This window comes from Gastrolobium bilobum, unplaced genomic scaffold (genome assembly GCF_033153095.1).
Source record: "Gastrolobium bilobum isolate Gb01-03AN ecotype WA unplaced genomic scaffold, APGP_CSIRO_Gbil_v1 utg19044, whole genome shotgun sequence".
NCBI lineage: Eukaryota > Viridiplantae > Streptophyta > Magnoliopsida > Fabales > Fabaceae > Gastrolobium > Gastrolobium bilobum.
In genome coordinates, this window is record NW_026896951.1 from 19,842 (window position 1) to 35,682 (window position 15,841).

The 15,841-nt window shown below is 36.6% G+C and overlaps 1 protein-coding gene across 2 annotated transcripts; it reads left to right on the forward strand.

The window, feature by feature from the left end:
* The first annotated feature begins 11,089 nt into the window (after nt 1-11,089).
* Nucleotides 11,090-13,972, forward strand: LOC133302943 (pectinesterase-like). 2 transcript variants are annotated; one of them, XM_061502766.1, is made up of 3 exons: nt 11,090-11,845; nt 11,954-12,260; nt 13,281-13,972. In XM_061502766.1, the coding sequence occupies exons 1-3, from the start codon at nt 11,090-11,092 to the stop codon at nt 13,970-13,972; spliced, it is 1,755 nt and encodes a 584-aa protein (XP_061358750.1). The 2 variants fall into 2 exon arrangements, with proteins under 2 accessions (XP_061358750.1, XP_061358751.1); XM_061502767.1 differs by having other exon boundaries at nt 11,090-11,809; nt 11,930-12,260.
* The last annotated feature ends 1,869 nt before the right edge of the window (nt 13,973-15,841 follow it).

Consider the following 15,841-nt stretch of genomic DNA (forward strand, 5'->3'; position numbering starts at 1 on the left):
ACACCAGCAGCTGATACAGCTTTCTCGGAATTAAAGGTTGCTATGTCTCATACACCTGTATTGCAGCTGCCCAATTTCGAGGAGATATTTGTTGTTGATACTGATGCATCGAATTTTGGTGTGGGGGCTGTGTTACTCCAAGGTGAAAAACCTATTGCTTACTTCAATAAAAAGCTTGGACCGAGATTAGCTAGTTCTTCTACTTATATCAGAGAACTTTATGCTATCATTGCTGCTGTGAAAAGATGGAGACAATATTTGCTTGGGACCAGATTTATTATCAGAACTGATCATAGAAGCATTAAAGAACTCCTCACTCAAACTATTCACACTGCTGAACAGCAAAAATATTTGTGCAAGTTGATGGGATATTCTTTTCATATAGAATATAAACCAGGCCATGCTAACACAGTGGTTGACTCTTTATCTAGAGTGTTTGATGAGGAGGGTGCCGTGTGTGTATCCCTTTCCGAACCTGAATTTGATTTGCTTGCTGAGATTAAGAGTCAAAATTTACAAGATCCCCATTTACTTACTCTGCATCAACAATTACAGGAAAACCCGAATCATGATCCTGATATGACAATTCGGGATGGTATTATCTTTTACAAAGGTAAATATCTCCTTACTTCCTCCTCATCCTTAGTGCCTGTGCTGATTAAAGAGGCTCATTCTTCTCTAATTGGAGGACATGCTGGTGTCTTAAGAACCCTGTTGAGACTATCAGCCACCTTCCATTGGCCATCAATGCGGAAGGATGTCAAACAGTTTGTACAACATTGTTACATCTGTCAACAGGTGAAATATGAACCTTCCAAAGTAGCTGGGCTGCTGCAACCTCTTCCAATTCCTGAAGGCATTTTTGAGGAGCTTTCTATGGACTTTGTTACTGGTCTTCCTCCTTCGAATGGCTTAACCACTATCTTGGTTATAGTAGACAGATTGTCTAAATTTGCTTACTTTGGTTCCTTACCTACTTCTTATACTGCCTTTACAGTAGCCACCTTATTCTGTGACTTGGTAGTTAAGATACATGGCTTTCCTCGTTCTATTCTAACTGATAGGGATCGCATCTTTTTGAGTCAATTTTGGAAGCACCTTTTTAAATTGAGTGGTACTACCTTAAGAACAACTTCTTCCTACCATCCACAATCTGATGGTCAAACAGAAGTGACCAATCGTTACCTGGAGCAATACTTGCGCTCTTTTTGTGGAGATCAACCTCGTTCCTGGAGTAAGTTTTTGTGTTGGGCTCAGTATCACTACAATTCAGCAACCCACTCAGCTATAGCTATGTCTCCTTACCAGGCAGTATTTGGCAAACCACCTCTCATGATCCCATTTTATCCGAGAGGGTTAATTAAGTTGGAGGCCATTGATTCTATGTTGCAGATCAGAAATGAAGTCTTAGCTCAACTCAAACTTCATTTACAAAGAGCTCAGAACCGTATGAAGGTCCAGTATGATAAACATCACAAGGAACACTCCTTTCAAGTGGGTGATCTGGTTTGGGCACGTCTGAAACCTTATAGGCAAGTTACTGTGGAAAGAAGATCTAATCACAAGTTTGCTAAAAGATTTTTTGGTCCATTTGAGGTCTTGCGTGCTTTAGGTAAGACGGCTTATGAATTGCAATTGCCTCTTGGAAGTCAAATCCATCCAGTGTTCCATGTTTCACAATTGAAACCTTGTGTTGGTCCCAAGCCAGTGGTATCCAATCCTCTTCCACCCTTAGCTATGGATAACAAGCCTATTCAAGTTCCTGTTGCTGTTCTAGACACAAGGTCAGTTGATTGTCATGGCCAATCTTTCCGAGAGTTTCTTGTTCAATGGTCCAATACAGTCCCAGAAGATGCTTCTTGGGAGAGGGAATCCGACTTGCTTCGTTGTTACCCAACCCTCAACCTTGAGGACAAGGTTGTTGTTGAAGGAGAGGGCAATGTTACGATGCGAAGGTCCACGAGGAGTAGGAAGCGTTCATCTATGCTAACAGACTTTGTAGCGTGACTTATACTTCATGCTTCCATTTGTAATGCTCTGTTAGTTGGTTACTCCACGTGTACAGATTGCATGTCCTTATTAGTCGGTTAGTTAGTTAAGATACACGTGCGTGTGTAGTTGTCAATTGGGTATATTGGAAGGATTATAAATAGGAACTGTAAAGAACTATGGATTCATTCATTCAAGATCAATAAACTGAATTTCATTCTCTTCTTTTATCTCTGTCCTGTTCTTCCTTAGGTTTTAGAAACCTAACAGACCTATTATAGACTGTTATATCTATTAAATATAAATTATATTATATATATTAAAATTTTTATGTAATATCAAAACGTGTCCCAACTTGTCGAAATATGTCATTTTTTAGAATTAACGTGTCGGCGTGTCGTATCGTGTCCCGTATCAGTGTCCGTGCATCATAGGGGATTGATACATTAACTGTGATTGGTGATTGGTACATTAATTATTTGTTATACCATTATTACAAATTCGAACGATATTTGTGAGATATAAAATATGCCAAATAAAGTGTCATTGCGTTGATCTCGAAAAATTATATGAAATAAAATAAAAAAATCATCTGATTTAGATATCCGAATCAAAAGTTATGACCTTCTGAAGTGATTGGTGATTGTTACATTAATTGTGATTGAGATAATAAAAAAAGTTAATCATATTGGTACAATAATTGTGATTGGTGATTGATACATTAATTAAATAGCTTTTATCCTTTGTTTTCTTTTTTTGATTGTGATTGGTACATTAATTTTGATCGGGCAACTAGATTGTGCCACATAACACACCAATTTTGCTAACCATGTTAGCGAACTTAATCTAGTCGGTTTTTTCTTCGAAAGTGTGCTACATATCACGAAATTATTGACTACCAAGTTCGCTATTAGTCGTAGGCCGTAGCGAACTTGGACACGTGGTAGTCAGCTTTTTCAGCAAAAGTATGCCACGTGTCAAGAAATCATTAGCTATCAAGTTCCCTACCAATCGTAGCAAACTTCAACGCGTGGCAGTCTAATAAAAAATATTATTCACATGATAAATTGATAAAAATATTGCTAAAAAACGTGAGAGTCTGATCAGTGTTCGTATATTTGATCCTTTTCGATCTTTTACATAATAGATCTTTGAAATGGAAATTAAACGAAAGCTATAAGAGAGTAGCATAAATTAATGGTAGAAATTAACTCATCTGACACATTGATAAGCTCCTCGTACGGCCCTAATTTAATTTTTGAAAACCTAAATCCCTAATTAGAACCATATTGTATGAATATAAAGTCAAAGAAACAAATTAAAAATTGAATAAAGTAGTTCTCACCGCAAGTCAAAGATGAACAAACTGAAATCGGGCATTTCATCATCACACCTTTGTCATTGTACACGAGTGCACATTGCCCTTGAACTCTATTGACACCGAAGGAAAATCACTTCTGGACAAAATGTGGAGATAGGTTGATGATGAACGTGTATCGGAGTTTAAGGATGTAAGAAATGGAGAGTGCAGCAAGCTCATAGACAATGTAAGTCTTCAACAAATGAAAGATACACAAATATAAGACTAAAGTTATACATTAAATTTGTCCAAATATATTTTAGATAATATTTTTGTTCAACGACGAACATATCCCGTTTGAAATATTATTATTCACCGACAGGCGTGACATCTATCAAAGCCATCCACGGGTTTAGGTCCGTCAAAATGCTAGGCCAATTCAACAACGAAAAATTTGATGCACCTTCTATTTACAGATATGGATCCTTTCATATTAAAAAAAAAAAAACATGATCTTGTGAGAAATCATAATTATACAAAGATAGATCAATAATAATAAATAAAAATAAAAAAATATTAAAATAGATAGTTGCAAAATCATAACTATTAATTCATTTCTGTATAATTGTAATTTTTCCATATAACCATATAATATTTTGTGTGTATAATTATTACCATATATCGACAGAATTATGGACAGAAAACATCTCCGATGGAATATTCTATCCGTAAAGCAATTATTAAAACTAAAAGCTCAAATCAATTAGTGTTTCCATCTATATTTTGGACGAACGTTTTTATCCGTTGATAAAGTCCTCCAGTGATCCTGAATTTTTTAATAGTGTTTTTTAATAACAAAATTAACATTACATCAATTAATTATGTAAAAGGTTTTGGTTCAAAATATGTATTGCTTGATTAACAGATTAATAATTAATCACGATAACGGATTTTTAGTTAGTTAACCAAATAATATACATTGCTATCTATAAAATTGTCAAATTATTTTTCAATAATTCATAGATTTCTCATTGAATTACAGTCTCTCTCTCTCTCTCTCTCTCTCTCTCTCTCTCTCTCTATTTTTCTTTGGTTCCTTGATTAATCCACTAATTACTTGACCAATCTAATAGGGTATGAACCCTAATGGCAGAGGAAGAACAGAGAAATTGAAAGGAAAACTCAAGGAATTTTTATTAACTGCTATAATAGGCTTTGTTCAAGTATATTTATACAATTCCCTTTACATCTGTATGACACTTAAGGCTATGTATCTATTGACACTCACCAGCAACTATACACACGGAAACAATTAACAAAGCAACTAACAGAAGCTGTTGTCACACGTGGCCTACTTCAAGAGCCTTAAGCCACATAGTCTTGTAGACGTGTTGCACTCCTTTTAACTCTAGTTGATCTTCTCACTGTGATATTCGTAACATTCCCCTCCCCTTGACAAGGAACCTTGTCCTCAAGGTTCAAGTGGGGGATAGCACTGACTGAACTCAGCAAGAGGCTCCCAAGAGGCATCCTCTGGCACTGCATCAGACCACTGCACCAACACCTCACATTGCTGAACAGTTCCATCATTAACCAAACGAGATGCTAGCACTGCCAATGGCTCCTGCACTAGTTGATTATCAATGGCTGCTGCTGGTAGGGAAGCTCCCACCCAAGAACTGGAAAAGTAAGGAGACATGAAACACATGGTGGATTTTGCACCCAGGAGGAAGTTGTAACTGATAAGCTACAGGTCCTAGTACCTTAGAAATGGGAAAAGGTCCAAAAAACCGTCGTGCCAACTTGTGGTTAGCCCTCCGAGCCACTGAAACCTGACGATATGGCTGAAGCTTGACCCAAACTTGATCACCCACTGTGAAGGATCTGTCCATATGATGCTTATCATACTGGACCTTCATCCTATTTCTTGCTCGTTCCAGCTGCAATTTCAACTCAGCCAAGACCTCATTACGTTGCTGTAACAAAGAGTCAATAACTTCAATCTTAACTAAACCACGAGGGTAGAAAGGAATCATCAAGGGAGGCTTTCCAAACACAGCTTGATATGGGGTAATGCCAATTGCTGAATGAGTGGCAGAATTGTAATGAAATTGCGCCCAACAGAGGAAGGAAGCCCAAGAGTGAGGCCTGTCATGGCAGAAGGAACGCAAATACTGTTCCAAGTACCTATTAGTCACCTCAGTTTGTCCATCGGACTGAGGATGATAGGAAGAAGTTGTGCGAAGGGTAGTGCCACTAAGAGAGAAGAGGTGCTTCCAAAAATGGCTCAGAGATATACTGTCACGATCAGATAAAATCGAACGAGGGAACCCATGGTGTCGCACAATTAAATCACAAAACAGTGTGGCAACAGTAACTGCAATATAAGAAGATGGGAGTGAGCCAAAATAGGCAAACTTGGACAATCGGTCAACTACTACCATGATGGTAGTGAATCCTTTTGAAGCAGGTAAACCAGAAACAAAGTCCATAGAAAGCTCCTCAAATACTCCTTCCGGTACAGGTAAGGGCTGCAGTAAGCCTGAAGGTTTAGAAGTTTCTGGCTTAACTTGTTGACAAATGAGGCACTCACGAACCACTTGCTTAACATCTTGCCTCATGGAAGGCCAATAAAAATTAGATGATAGGCGAAGGAAAGTTCTTAAAACTCCAGCATGACCTCCAACAAAGGAACTATGGGCTTCCTTAATCAAAGCTGGAATCAAAGGAGATGCAGAACTTAAGAGATACCTGTTCTTGTGAAATAAGATACCCCCGCGAACGGAAATGCTGGAATCAGTCACTGCTCCATCACGACACTGCTGATGCAGTTGCAACAAATAAGTATCTGCAATATTTTGTTGTCTCACAGCATTCAAAATAACAAAGAAGGGCTGGGACAACAAGGCATTCACAGAACCGTTCTCATAAACTCGAGATAAAGCATCAGCCACCCTGTTTGAACAGCCAGCCTTATACTCAATGGTAAAGGTATAACCCATTAGCTTGCTCAAGTATTTCTGTTGCTCCGGGGTCTGAATTGTTTGATTCAGAATTTCTTTGATGCTTTGATGATCCGTTCTAATTGTAAATTCAGAACCAAGAAGGTATTTTCGCCAGCGTTTGATGGCAGCTACAATAGCGTATAGCTTTCTCACATATGTAGAGGCATGAGACATACGAGTACCCAATCTCTTGCTGAAGAATGAAAGAGGCTTTTCATGTTGTAAAAGAACAGCTCCAATACCAGTATTAGAGGCATCAGTTTCCACCACAAAAGGAGCTTCAAAATCTGGAAGAGCTAGAACTGGAGTAGAGGTCATCACCTCCTTGAGTTGCCCAAAAGCTGTTGCTGCTGTGGTGGGCCAAGAAAAAGTGCCAACACCCTTTAACAGATCTGTGAGAGGGAGAGCAAAAACGCCTTGCCTAGAGACAACATGCCCCATATATTCAATTGTATCTACTCCGAAGGCACACTTGCTAACCTTCGCAAAAAACAGATGTTGTTGTAAACATTGTAAAGCCAGCTTTAGGTGCTCGACATGCTCCAAGATGGACTGCTAAAAATCAAAATATCATCAAAAAATACAATTATGAATTTGCGAAGGTAAGGCTTGAATATGTGATTCATCATAGCTTGGAAGGTTGCGGGAGAATTAGTTAAACCGAAGGGCATAACTAAGAACTCGTAGTGTTCTTCATGAGTTCTAAAAGCAGTCTTCGACACATCAATTGGACTCATCCGTATTTGGTGATACCCTGCCCGCAAGTCCAACTTAGAATATATAGTGGCTCCGCCCAATTCATCCAATAATTCATCAATTGTGGGAATCGAAAAACGATCCTTTATAGTGGCAGCATTCAAAGCTCTATAGTCTATACACAACCGCCAAGTGTGGTCTTGCTTTCTTACCAATAAAACTGGGGAAGAAAAGGGACTATGGGAATTCTGAATCAGTCCTGACTTCAACAGTTCCCCCACCTGTTTCTCTATTTCAGTCTTTTGGTAGTGAGCATACCTATATGGCCTAACATTAATTGGATTGGTCCCTTCCAACAATTGAATAGAATGATCCATCCCACGAAAAGGGGAAGCTTAGAGGAAACAGCAAACACCTCCTGATAAGACACAATCACATTCCATAGCCTAGAGTCAATCTTAGCCTTAAGTGACAAAAGCTCTGAATTGACAATAGCCCCTTGTGCTTCATCTGACAGCAACTCCAAAGCACAACACGTAGCACAATCCAGGCTGCCTTCCCCTGAAGCAGAATTGGTCACCTCCAAAGAATGCACTCCTTGAAGAACAATAGGTGATCCTTCCCACACAAATTCCATAGTTAACCGTCTATAATCATGAGTCACTCTCCCAAGTAATTCAAGCCAAGGCATACCCAAAATGGCATGAAGAGTAGCGAGCTCAATAACCCAAAAATCCACATGAAACATGACATCTTGCAACTTAATAGGCACTTGCAAACATTTACGGTCTGAAAACAAAAATTTCCCCATTACCAAGAAAGACACGAAGCTTCTGTGAGTGTACTGTGGGCAAGTGAAGCTGATCAACTAATTGACTTTGAATAAAATTGTGTGTGCTGCCAGAATCCACCAAAACAGATATAACAGTGTCGTGTAAGGATGTAACGAAGGTCAAGGAATGTTGATGATCATTTACACCCAAGGCATGTAATGATGCATCAGTAGTTTCATTCAAACCTGAATCTGCCTGCCAAAGGATTTGTTCATCCTCAGTATCAACCTCATCAAAAATCTCCTCCCCAACGAACAACATCAATTTAGACTTGCATCGATGCTGTTTGGCCCATTTCTCATCGCAGGTATAGCAAAGCCCCAACTCTCGTTTCCTCTATAAATCCTCATTGAGTACACGTTTATAATTCGAGGGAGGAGGTAGTGCCAATGGTCGGGTCTGGTTTGAAGCAGAAATTGGTTGAGTTATGGGAGTATTCTCAACAGGAACGGAAGCTCGAGGAAAAAATTTCTTTGAACCCGCAGCAAAAGAAACTCGAAGCTCGCCATGATGATCATCATAAGCCATGGCCAATTGGATCGCTTGATGCAAGGTGAGTGGTGCTCTCAATTGCACAGCACTACGGAGTTCAGCTTGCAGTCCCGAAACAAAAAAATGCATGAGTAAATCATCATCCAATTCAGGAACTTGATTAACCAAGGACTCAAAGCGTTGAATATAATCACTCAGAGTTGAAGTCTGAGTAAGCTTAGATAAGGCACCTTTAAGACTTACAAAAGTGGAAGTACCAAAACGTTGGCGTAAGGCTACAGTGAAAACCTTCCAAGAATTAATAGTTCCACTATTAAACCTCCACTGAAACCAAGCGGCAGCCATACCTTCCATGCGAATACCAGCTAGAGGAACCTTAGATTCTTCAGGAATGTGTTGGAGATGGAAGAATAGCTCAGCTTTGAAAATCCACACATTCGGTGCCTAACCATTAAAGAGCGGAATCTCCATACGAACTCCTTTAAGCAAGGCACGTTGATCTCCCACATCATGATGTTTCAGTGTGGAAAGCGACGAAGAAAACTGAGGAGTCATTGGAGAATCCTTTGCATGCACAGATCGCGTCAGAAAAGTTTCCTGAAATTGTTGCATTTGATTCACCAAATCAACAATTTGATTCTTCGTATCAGAAGCTTGAAGACGAAGCTCACCGAGAGTCGAATCTACTCGTTGTTGAAACGAGTTGAGTTCGTCCGATAATTCCTGCACCTTCATGGCAGTGATGGAAGGAAAATCGGAGAAGAATGAAAGCATCAATAATAGGGTATGAACCCTAATGGCAGAGGAAGAACAAAGAAATTGAAAGGAAAACTCAAGGAATTTTTATTAACTGCTATAATAGGCTTTGTTCAAGTATATTTATACAATTCCCTTTACATCTGTATGACACTTAAGGCTATGTATCTATTGACACTCACCAGCAACTATACACACGGAAACAATTAACAAAGCAACTAACAGAAGCTGTTGTCACACGTGGCCTACTTCAAGAGCTTTAAGCCACATAGTCTTGTAGACGTGTTGCACTCCTTTTAACTCTAGTTGATCTTCTCATTGTGATATTCGTAACACAATCCAGGCACGATAATAAGGGAAGCACAGTTTTTCCCTACTAAATTTTAAATATTTAAAGTTAAAGGTTTAGTTAGTAAAGCCTCGTGATTGTTCTGCTTTGGTTTACTTGATCAGTCCCTGCAGGCTGCAGGAACGAAGTTTAAAACTTCCAAGCAAAATAGTAAGTTAATTAATACTATATAGTGATTGTTCTTGCTTCATAAATGGCAAATCGTGAAACACTCAAGTCAATATATAAAAATAAATATAAAATATATAATTATGGAAGTGTGTAATATACATTTTCCACAATGATTGAAATGATGAAGTTTTGTTTTTTTATTGCCTCATAGCTTCGGGGTCAAATTGCCTGGTTGTTTTTTTTTTTTTTTTTTTTGAGATATTTTAAACAGTTCATTGCTTTCTTGATTAGTTTGATTGAAAGTGAATTCTGAAATTAAAGTTTTAAATTTCTTCTAAAAATAATACTGAAAAAATAAAATATATATTATCACCTTCACAGAGGCTCAATTCTGGATGTGAACTGAAAGCGGGACGAAACTTTTTCCGAGTTCACTTAATTATGGTTGCGGAGCTGTAGCGTGCAGAGCGGCGCACAGGTTCCTACTTATTTTTTAAATATACATTTATATTAAAATGCTCACCTAAAAAAATTAAGATAAAGTATTATCATATTCTCTTACATATTCATGAATAAACAAATCGTTTCAAATTTGATCATCATTTGTTTTTAGGGAAAACAACAATATACAAAAATCCGCGATAGGTAGCGGTAGCTAAGCAACAACAACGTTAGTAAAAAAACAAAAGATTTGGCTGGAGTTGAGATAAAATGTCAATTGCTGGATCAAATGAGAGGCTCGAATTTTGCAAACGTTGTTCATTTTAATATCCAAATAAAGCACTAATTCATGAAGAAAAAAATATATTCATTTCTTTTTAGTGTCCATTCATTTCTGATTCGACATAATTAGTTCATTATTTTTATTATATGTATACGTAAGCCTCTTTTAAAATACCAACTTGCACTTTAATTAAATCAATGAATTTTCTTAAACTCTTCCGTTATAATAACGTATTTAATGTGTAATGTTGTAGTATATATGAATTAATTGATTCAATTCAAAATGTAGAATTATTATTTTATTATTATTATTGAATTTTATAATTCTAATTACTCATTTTTTCACAAATCAGATCCACGGGTATTCATTCTCACGACACTGGCAAGGAAAAAAACACTAGCATAAATATGAAATTAATCTCGAATCGAATTAATTCAAGATTCAAACCACTGATTTTTTTGACAACTCGTTTGGCTTATATTGCCACTTAAGCTAACATTTGGAGAGTTGTTTTATCATCAAACACGTGGATCAACTATCAATTTATAATGGATTTTTCTAATTTAGTTAGTAATCTCGATTTTGAATTGTGAGTACACACTATTGTTAAAAACTTAATAGGAAGAAATTTGCTTGTGATCTGCTCACACTTAATTTGACCATTACTCTATGAATCGACAAGATTTTGCAACAAAAAAGAGTTGTTTTATATAATTTAGCAGTGAAAGCATATTCCCAACACTAATACCCTTCGTTTGCAAATATAAATACTTTCCTTTGTAACTCTCCAAAACACATTCTCAACCCTCTTAAGTTCCTCAAAGCACCAATACAATGAGCAACATCAAACTAACCTTCGCCAGAATCTCTGATTCCTTGTCCAAGAAGAACAACAAGAAGCTCTTCTTGGCTCTCTTTGCTACCTTGGTTCTTGTGGTCGCCATTGTCGCCATAGTAAGCTCCCACAAGAGCTCCTACGACAACAATGACAAGTCCACATCCCACGCCATCATAAGAAGTGCTTGCAGCAGTACATTGTACCCAGAATTGTGCTTCTCAACCATAGCCTCCGAACCTTCCCTTTCACAAAAAGTTTCCAGCCACATAAATGTGATAGAGTTGTCCTTGAACAAAACCATTGGAATAGTTCAGCGCAATTACTTCACCATTGAGAAGCTCTTAACACGAAAGGGTCTCACCAAGAGGGCGAAAACCGCGCTCCATGATTGCTTGGAAATCATTGATGAGACCCTCGATGAGCTTGACAAGGCCAAGGATGACCTCAAAGATTACCCTTCTAGCAAGAAGTCTTTGCCTCAACAAGCTGAAGATCTTAAGACTCTAATCAGTTCTGCCATAACCAACCAAGTTACTTGCTTGGATGGTTTCTCTCATGCTGCTGCTGACAAAATCCTTAGGAAATTTCTTGATGCAGGACAAGTGCATGCTGAGCACTTGTGCAGCAATGCATTGGCCATGACAAAGAATCTCACTGATACTGACATGGCCAGTTATGAGAAGAATAAGATGGTGGGAAGCAATAACAGGAAGCTGATGGTGAATGATAAGAGATATAATAAAATCATTCATGTAACTTCGTCTGCGAAATCAACCGCAAATGTCGAGAGATATAATAAAATCATTCATGTACCTTCATCCGGCAGCTCAAGTGACTTGCCAGAAGAAGATGGGATAAAGTGGCCGGAGTGGATTTCTGCCGTGGACAGACGGCTTTTGCAGTCGGGTACGGTGAATCCTGACGTGGTGGTGGCTGCGGATGGCAGCGGGAACTTCAGGACGGTGTCAGCTGCGGTGGCTGCAGCTCCTGAGCGGAGTAGCAAGAGATATGTTATTAAGATCAAAGCAGGAGTATACAGAGAGAATGTGGATGTGCCAAGCAGGAAGACCAACATCATGTTCTTGGGTGATGGTAGAACCAAAACTATCATCACAGCAAGTAGAAATGTTGTTGATGGAAGTACAACCTTCAACTCTGCCACTGTAGGTAAGTTCATTACTTTATTTTTTGTTTTAAAATTCACAATCTCTTTGTATCAAAAATAAATAAATCACAATCTCTTTCTCTTTCTCTTTTTTTCTAAAAAAAAAATAGTTATTATTAACTGATAAGTGCATATTTATTTCTGTAAAATGGTAATTCAACCACATTTAGATGTCAAAGATAATGGATAAGGTTGTCTATTACAAGATTCAACCATTCAAATAAAATCCTTTCTGTTCCTATCATTAAAAGGGGAAAATATTTGTATTTTTGATACAGACAATATTTTTTCCTGCCATAATCAGATAGAGTGATTTTCATTGTAAAAAAAATAGAAAGAAAAAATTAATGAGACCTACTCATTTTCATGTGAATGTGGCTAAGAAATTTTTTGTGCCCCCTCGCCAAAAACTTAAAATTAAATCAAGTTGAGATGTTCAAACAGTTTTATCTTCAGGGATCTTGAGCCAAAGAACACATATAGAAAGTAATGTTATATTAAATTAATGGGGAGGTTATATTTACAAACTTTTTTGTTTACAAACTCATACAAACTATACTATATCTCACCGGTCATACTTTAATCAAGAGTGTATAACCAGTGAAACTTAGTGTAATTTATAAAAAGAAATTTATAAACGGAACATTCACCTTGAATTAAAGGAGACTTGTTTTTTTGTTTTGTGAATTAGCTAACATTTTGTTTTTTATAATGACAATAATAAAACGGTTTGAGTTTTGAACCTAAAACTTTCTAGTTCGGCTTTAGTCCATTGTTATGAGTGGCAGATTTTCAAGAGTTTGATAGCTACCCCGTCCTCATAAAAGAATGGTAAAGATTGGTAATTTTTTGTTATAAAAAAAAAAAAAAAAAAGATTGGTAATTTTTCAATCAGCCACTGGAACCAATTAATCGAATACTCATCTAGTTCCGCCTCAGCTTCTTTAGTAATAAATTTCTTTCGTTTTTCTAATATGTAAACGGCAAATCACAGCATTATTATTCTCATTATGTGGTTGCAGCCGTAGTGGGTGAACGATTCTTAGCACGAGGCATAACTTTCCAGAATGCAGCAGGTCCATCAAAGCACCAAGCAGTGGCACTAAGAGTTGGTGGTGACCTCTCAGCATTCTACTTGTGTGGCTTCATAGCATACCAAGACACCCTTTATGTCCACACCAATCGCCAATTCTTTGTGAACTGCTACATAGCAGGCACAATCGATTTCATCTTTGGCAATTCAGCTGTTGTGTTACAAAATTGTGACATCCACGCTAGGCGTCCAAATGCAGGACAAAAAAACATGGTCACAGCACAAGGTCGTGTTGACCCTAACCAAAACACTGGCATTGTTATCCAAAAATGTAGGATTGGTGCTACCAAGGATTTGGAAGCTGTTAAGGGCACCTTCCCTACTTTTCTTGGTAGGCCTTGGAAGGAGTATTCTAGGACTGTGATAATGCAATCAACTATAAGTGATGTTATTGACCCTGCTGGGTGGTTTGAGTGGGATGGGGATTTTGCATTGAATACTTTGTTTTATGGGGAGTATCAGAACACTGGGGCTGGTGCTGCCACCTCAAAGAGGGTTAAGTGGAAAGGGTTTAAGGTCATTACTAGTGCTACTGAGGCTCAGTCTTTTACTCCTGGGAATTTCATTTCAGGTTCTAGCTGGTTGGGCTCTACTGGATTCCCATTCTCTCTTGGGCTGTAGCTTGTGTTAAATTTGAATCCAGTTTCTTTGTTTTGGTCTTTTAATTTTACTTGTATTATTGGTTGGATGTTGGAATGCTATCTTGTACCTTTGGCAATATTGCCTCTGGTTGGTTTAATAAATAATAAAGACTAAGCTTCTATGAAGTAGTTTTAATCATTTGTTTTTGTGGGTTGTGACTTGTGAATATTTTGCCAAGAAAATGAAAAGAGAGAAAATGGGTTATTGGTACTAGGAAACGAGAAAATTATGGCATTTGGAGCTTAACTGATATAGGTTTAGATTTTAAATTATAGATGTAATTATGGATTTTGTAATAATAACAATTTCATGATGTATAATGACAATACTGTTTTGGAAAAAAAATAAAAACCGTTGGAGGCACGAAAATCAATGGTTGAGATGTGACGTAAGACTTATTAGTATTACATTGGTGTAAAATGATCCTAATATAATATATATATATATATATATATATATATATATATATATATATGGTTCACTTTTTCTACAGTTACTGGAGATAAATTATCAGCAGTAAGCCTAATATGACGTCATTTTGGGACGGAAATCATGGTATTTTTATAATTTTAATTTATTTCAGGATTATTATATCTTTATAATTATAATTATTTAATTTTTCAATCCCAAAATGATGTCGTTTTGAGATTAAATGCAGATAACTTATCTGCAGTAACTGCAGAAATATTATTCTGATATATATATATTGGATAAACCACAAACATCCTCCACAAGAGTCAATCCTGTTCGTGACGGGTTCAAGATTAAGGCTTTAAATCCCACTCAAAGATGATTTATGCTCATAAATAAACATGAGTATTAACCACCAATCACGTAGATTAACTCCTAAGGGATTGTTCCAACTTAATCAATAATCTCAAATTCGAGTTTGAATCCTGGCTAGACAGCTATTTATAAATTTTTACAGTAGACATGTTATCCTATAAAACATTTGTAATAGATTGAGTCTATTAACACAATTCATGAGTTGAAGAACTCCAAATCTATTAATATATAAGATTATTATTGTGCGAATTTTATAATTTTTACATATTTTTTTACATAATTTTAATATTTATTATGATTTATTAATCATTGCTATTATTTGATTTATTATTATATGTTATTAAACTTTATGATAGACAAGCAAAGGGATATATATGTTTTGTGTTGCATTTGTTATGTAGTGAATAATTAGGTGTGCATGACAACGATTTTTATTCTCTGGTATTGTTTATTATAATAACCCTAATTTGGATAATTCAAAATTAGAGAGTTATTATAAGGACCTAAAGGTCATTGATGAGATGAGGAAAAATTTATATGATTTTTGATATCCATATTGTTGGTATTTTAAACAGGTGGATTTCTGCATGTTAATTTTGATTGCTGATGCAGCAATAGACAGTAGAATAATCCTAACCAAGTGAATCAGAGTTAGTGAGTTACTCTAATAATATCAATATCATAGATGAGTTTAGAATTCAATTATGTAAAGATTGACACGCATATTGTGGGTATTATGAGAAAGTGAGTCTTGACCTAATAGTTTGTACTGTTGAGCCAGTAATAGGTATCTGACTAACCCTAATCAGGGAATCTGAGATAAAAGATTATTCTAAGGATATAATTATCATAAATAATAAGAGGATTTGATTATGTGAATTCTAATACACATATTAAGGTATTTTGATAAAATCATTATTACTGGAAAATTTGTACTGCTGTGATAGCAGCTGGTATAGTACAGAAATAAAAAAAAAAGATGATAAAAGAGAATATAAGTCCAGTATATGTCAAACAAGTCATAATTAGACCAATGATATAAAAATTAAGAAAGTTATGAAG

Excerpts from the sequence above, each read along its gene's own strand:
- LOC133302943 (XM_061502766.1), top strand. The coding sequence starts at position 11,090 with ATGAGCAACATCAAACTAACCTTCGCCAGAATCTCTGATTCCTTGTCC. Across the intron at positions 11,846-11,953 it reads GATATAATAAAATCATTCAT|TGGCCGGAGTGGATTTCTGC; the intron begins GTAACTTCGTCT and ends GATGGGATAAAG. Across the intron at positions 12,261-13,280 it reads CTTCAACTCTGCCACTGTAG|CCGTAGTGGGTGAACGATTC; the intron begins GTAAGTTCATTA and ends ATGTGGTTGCAG.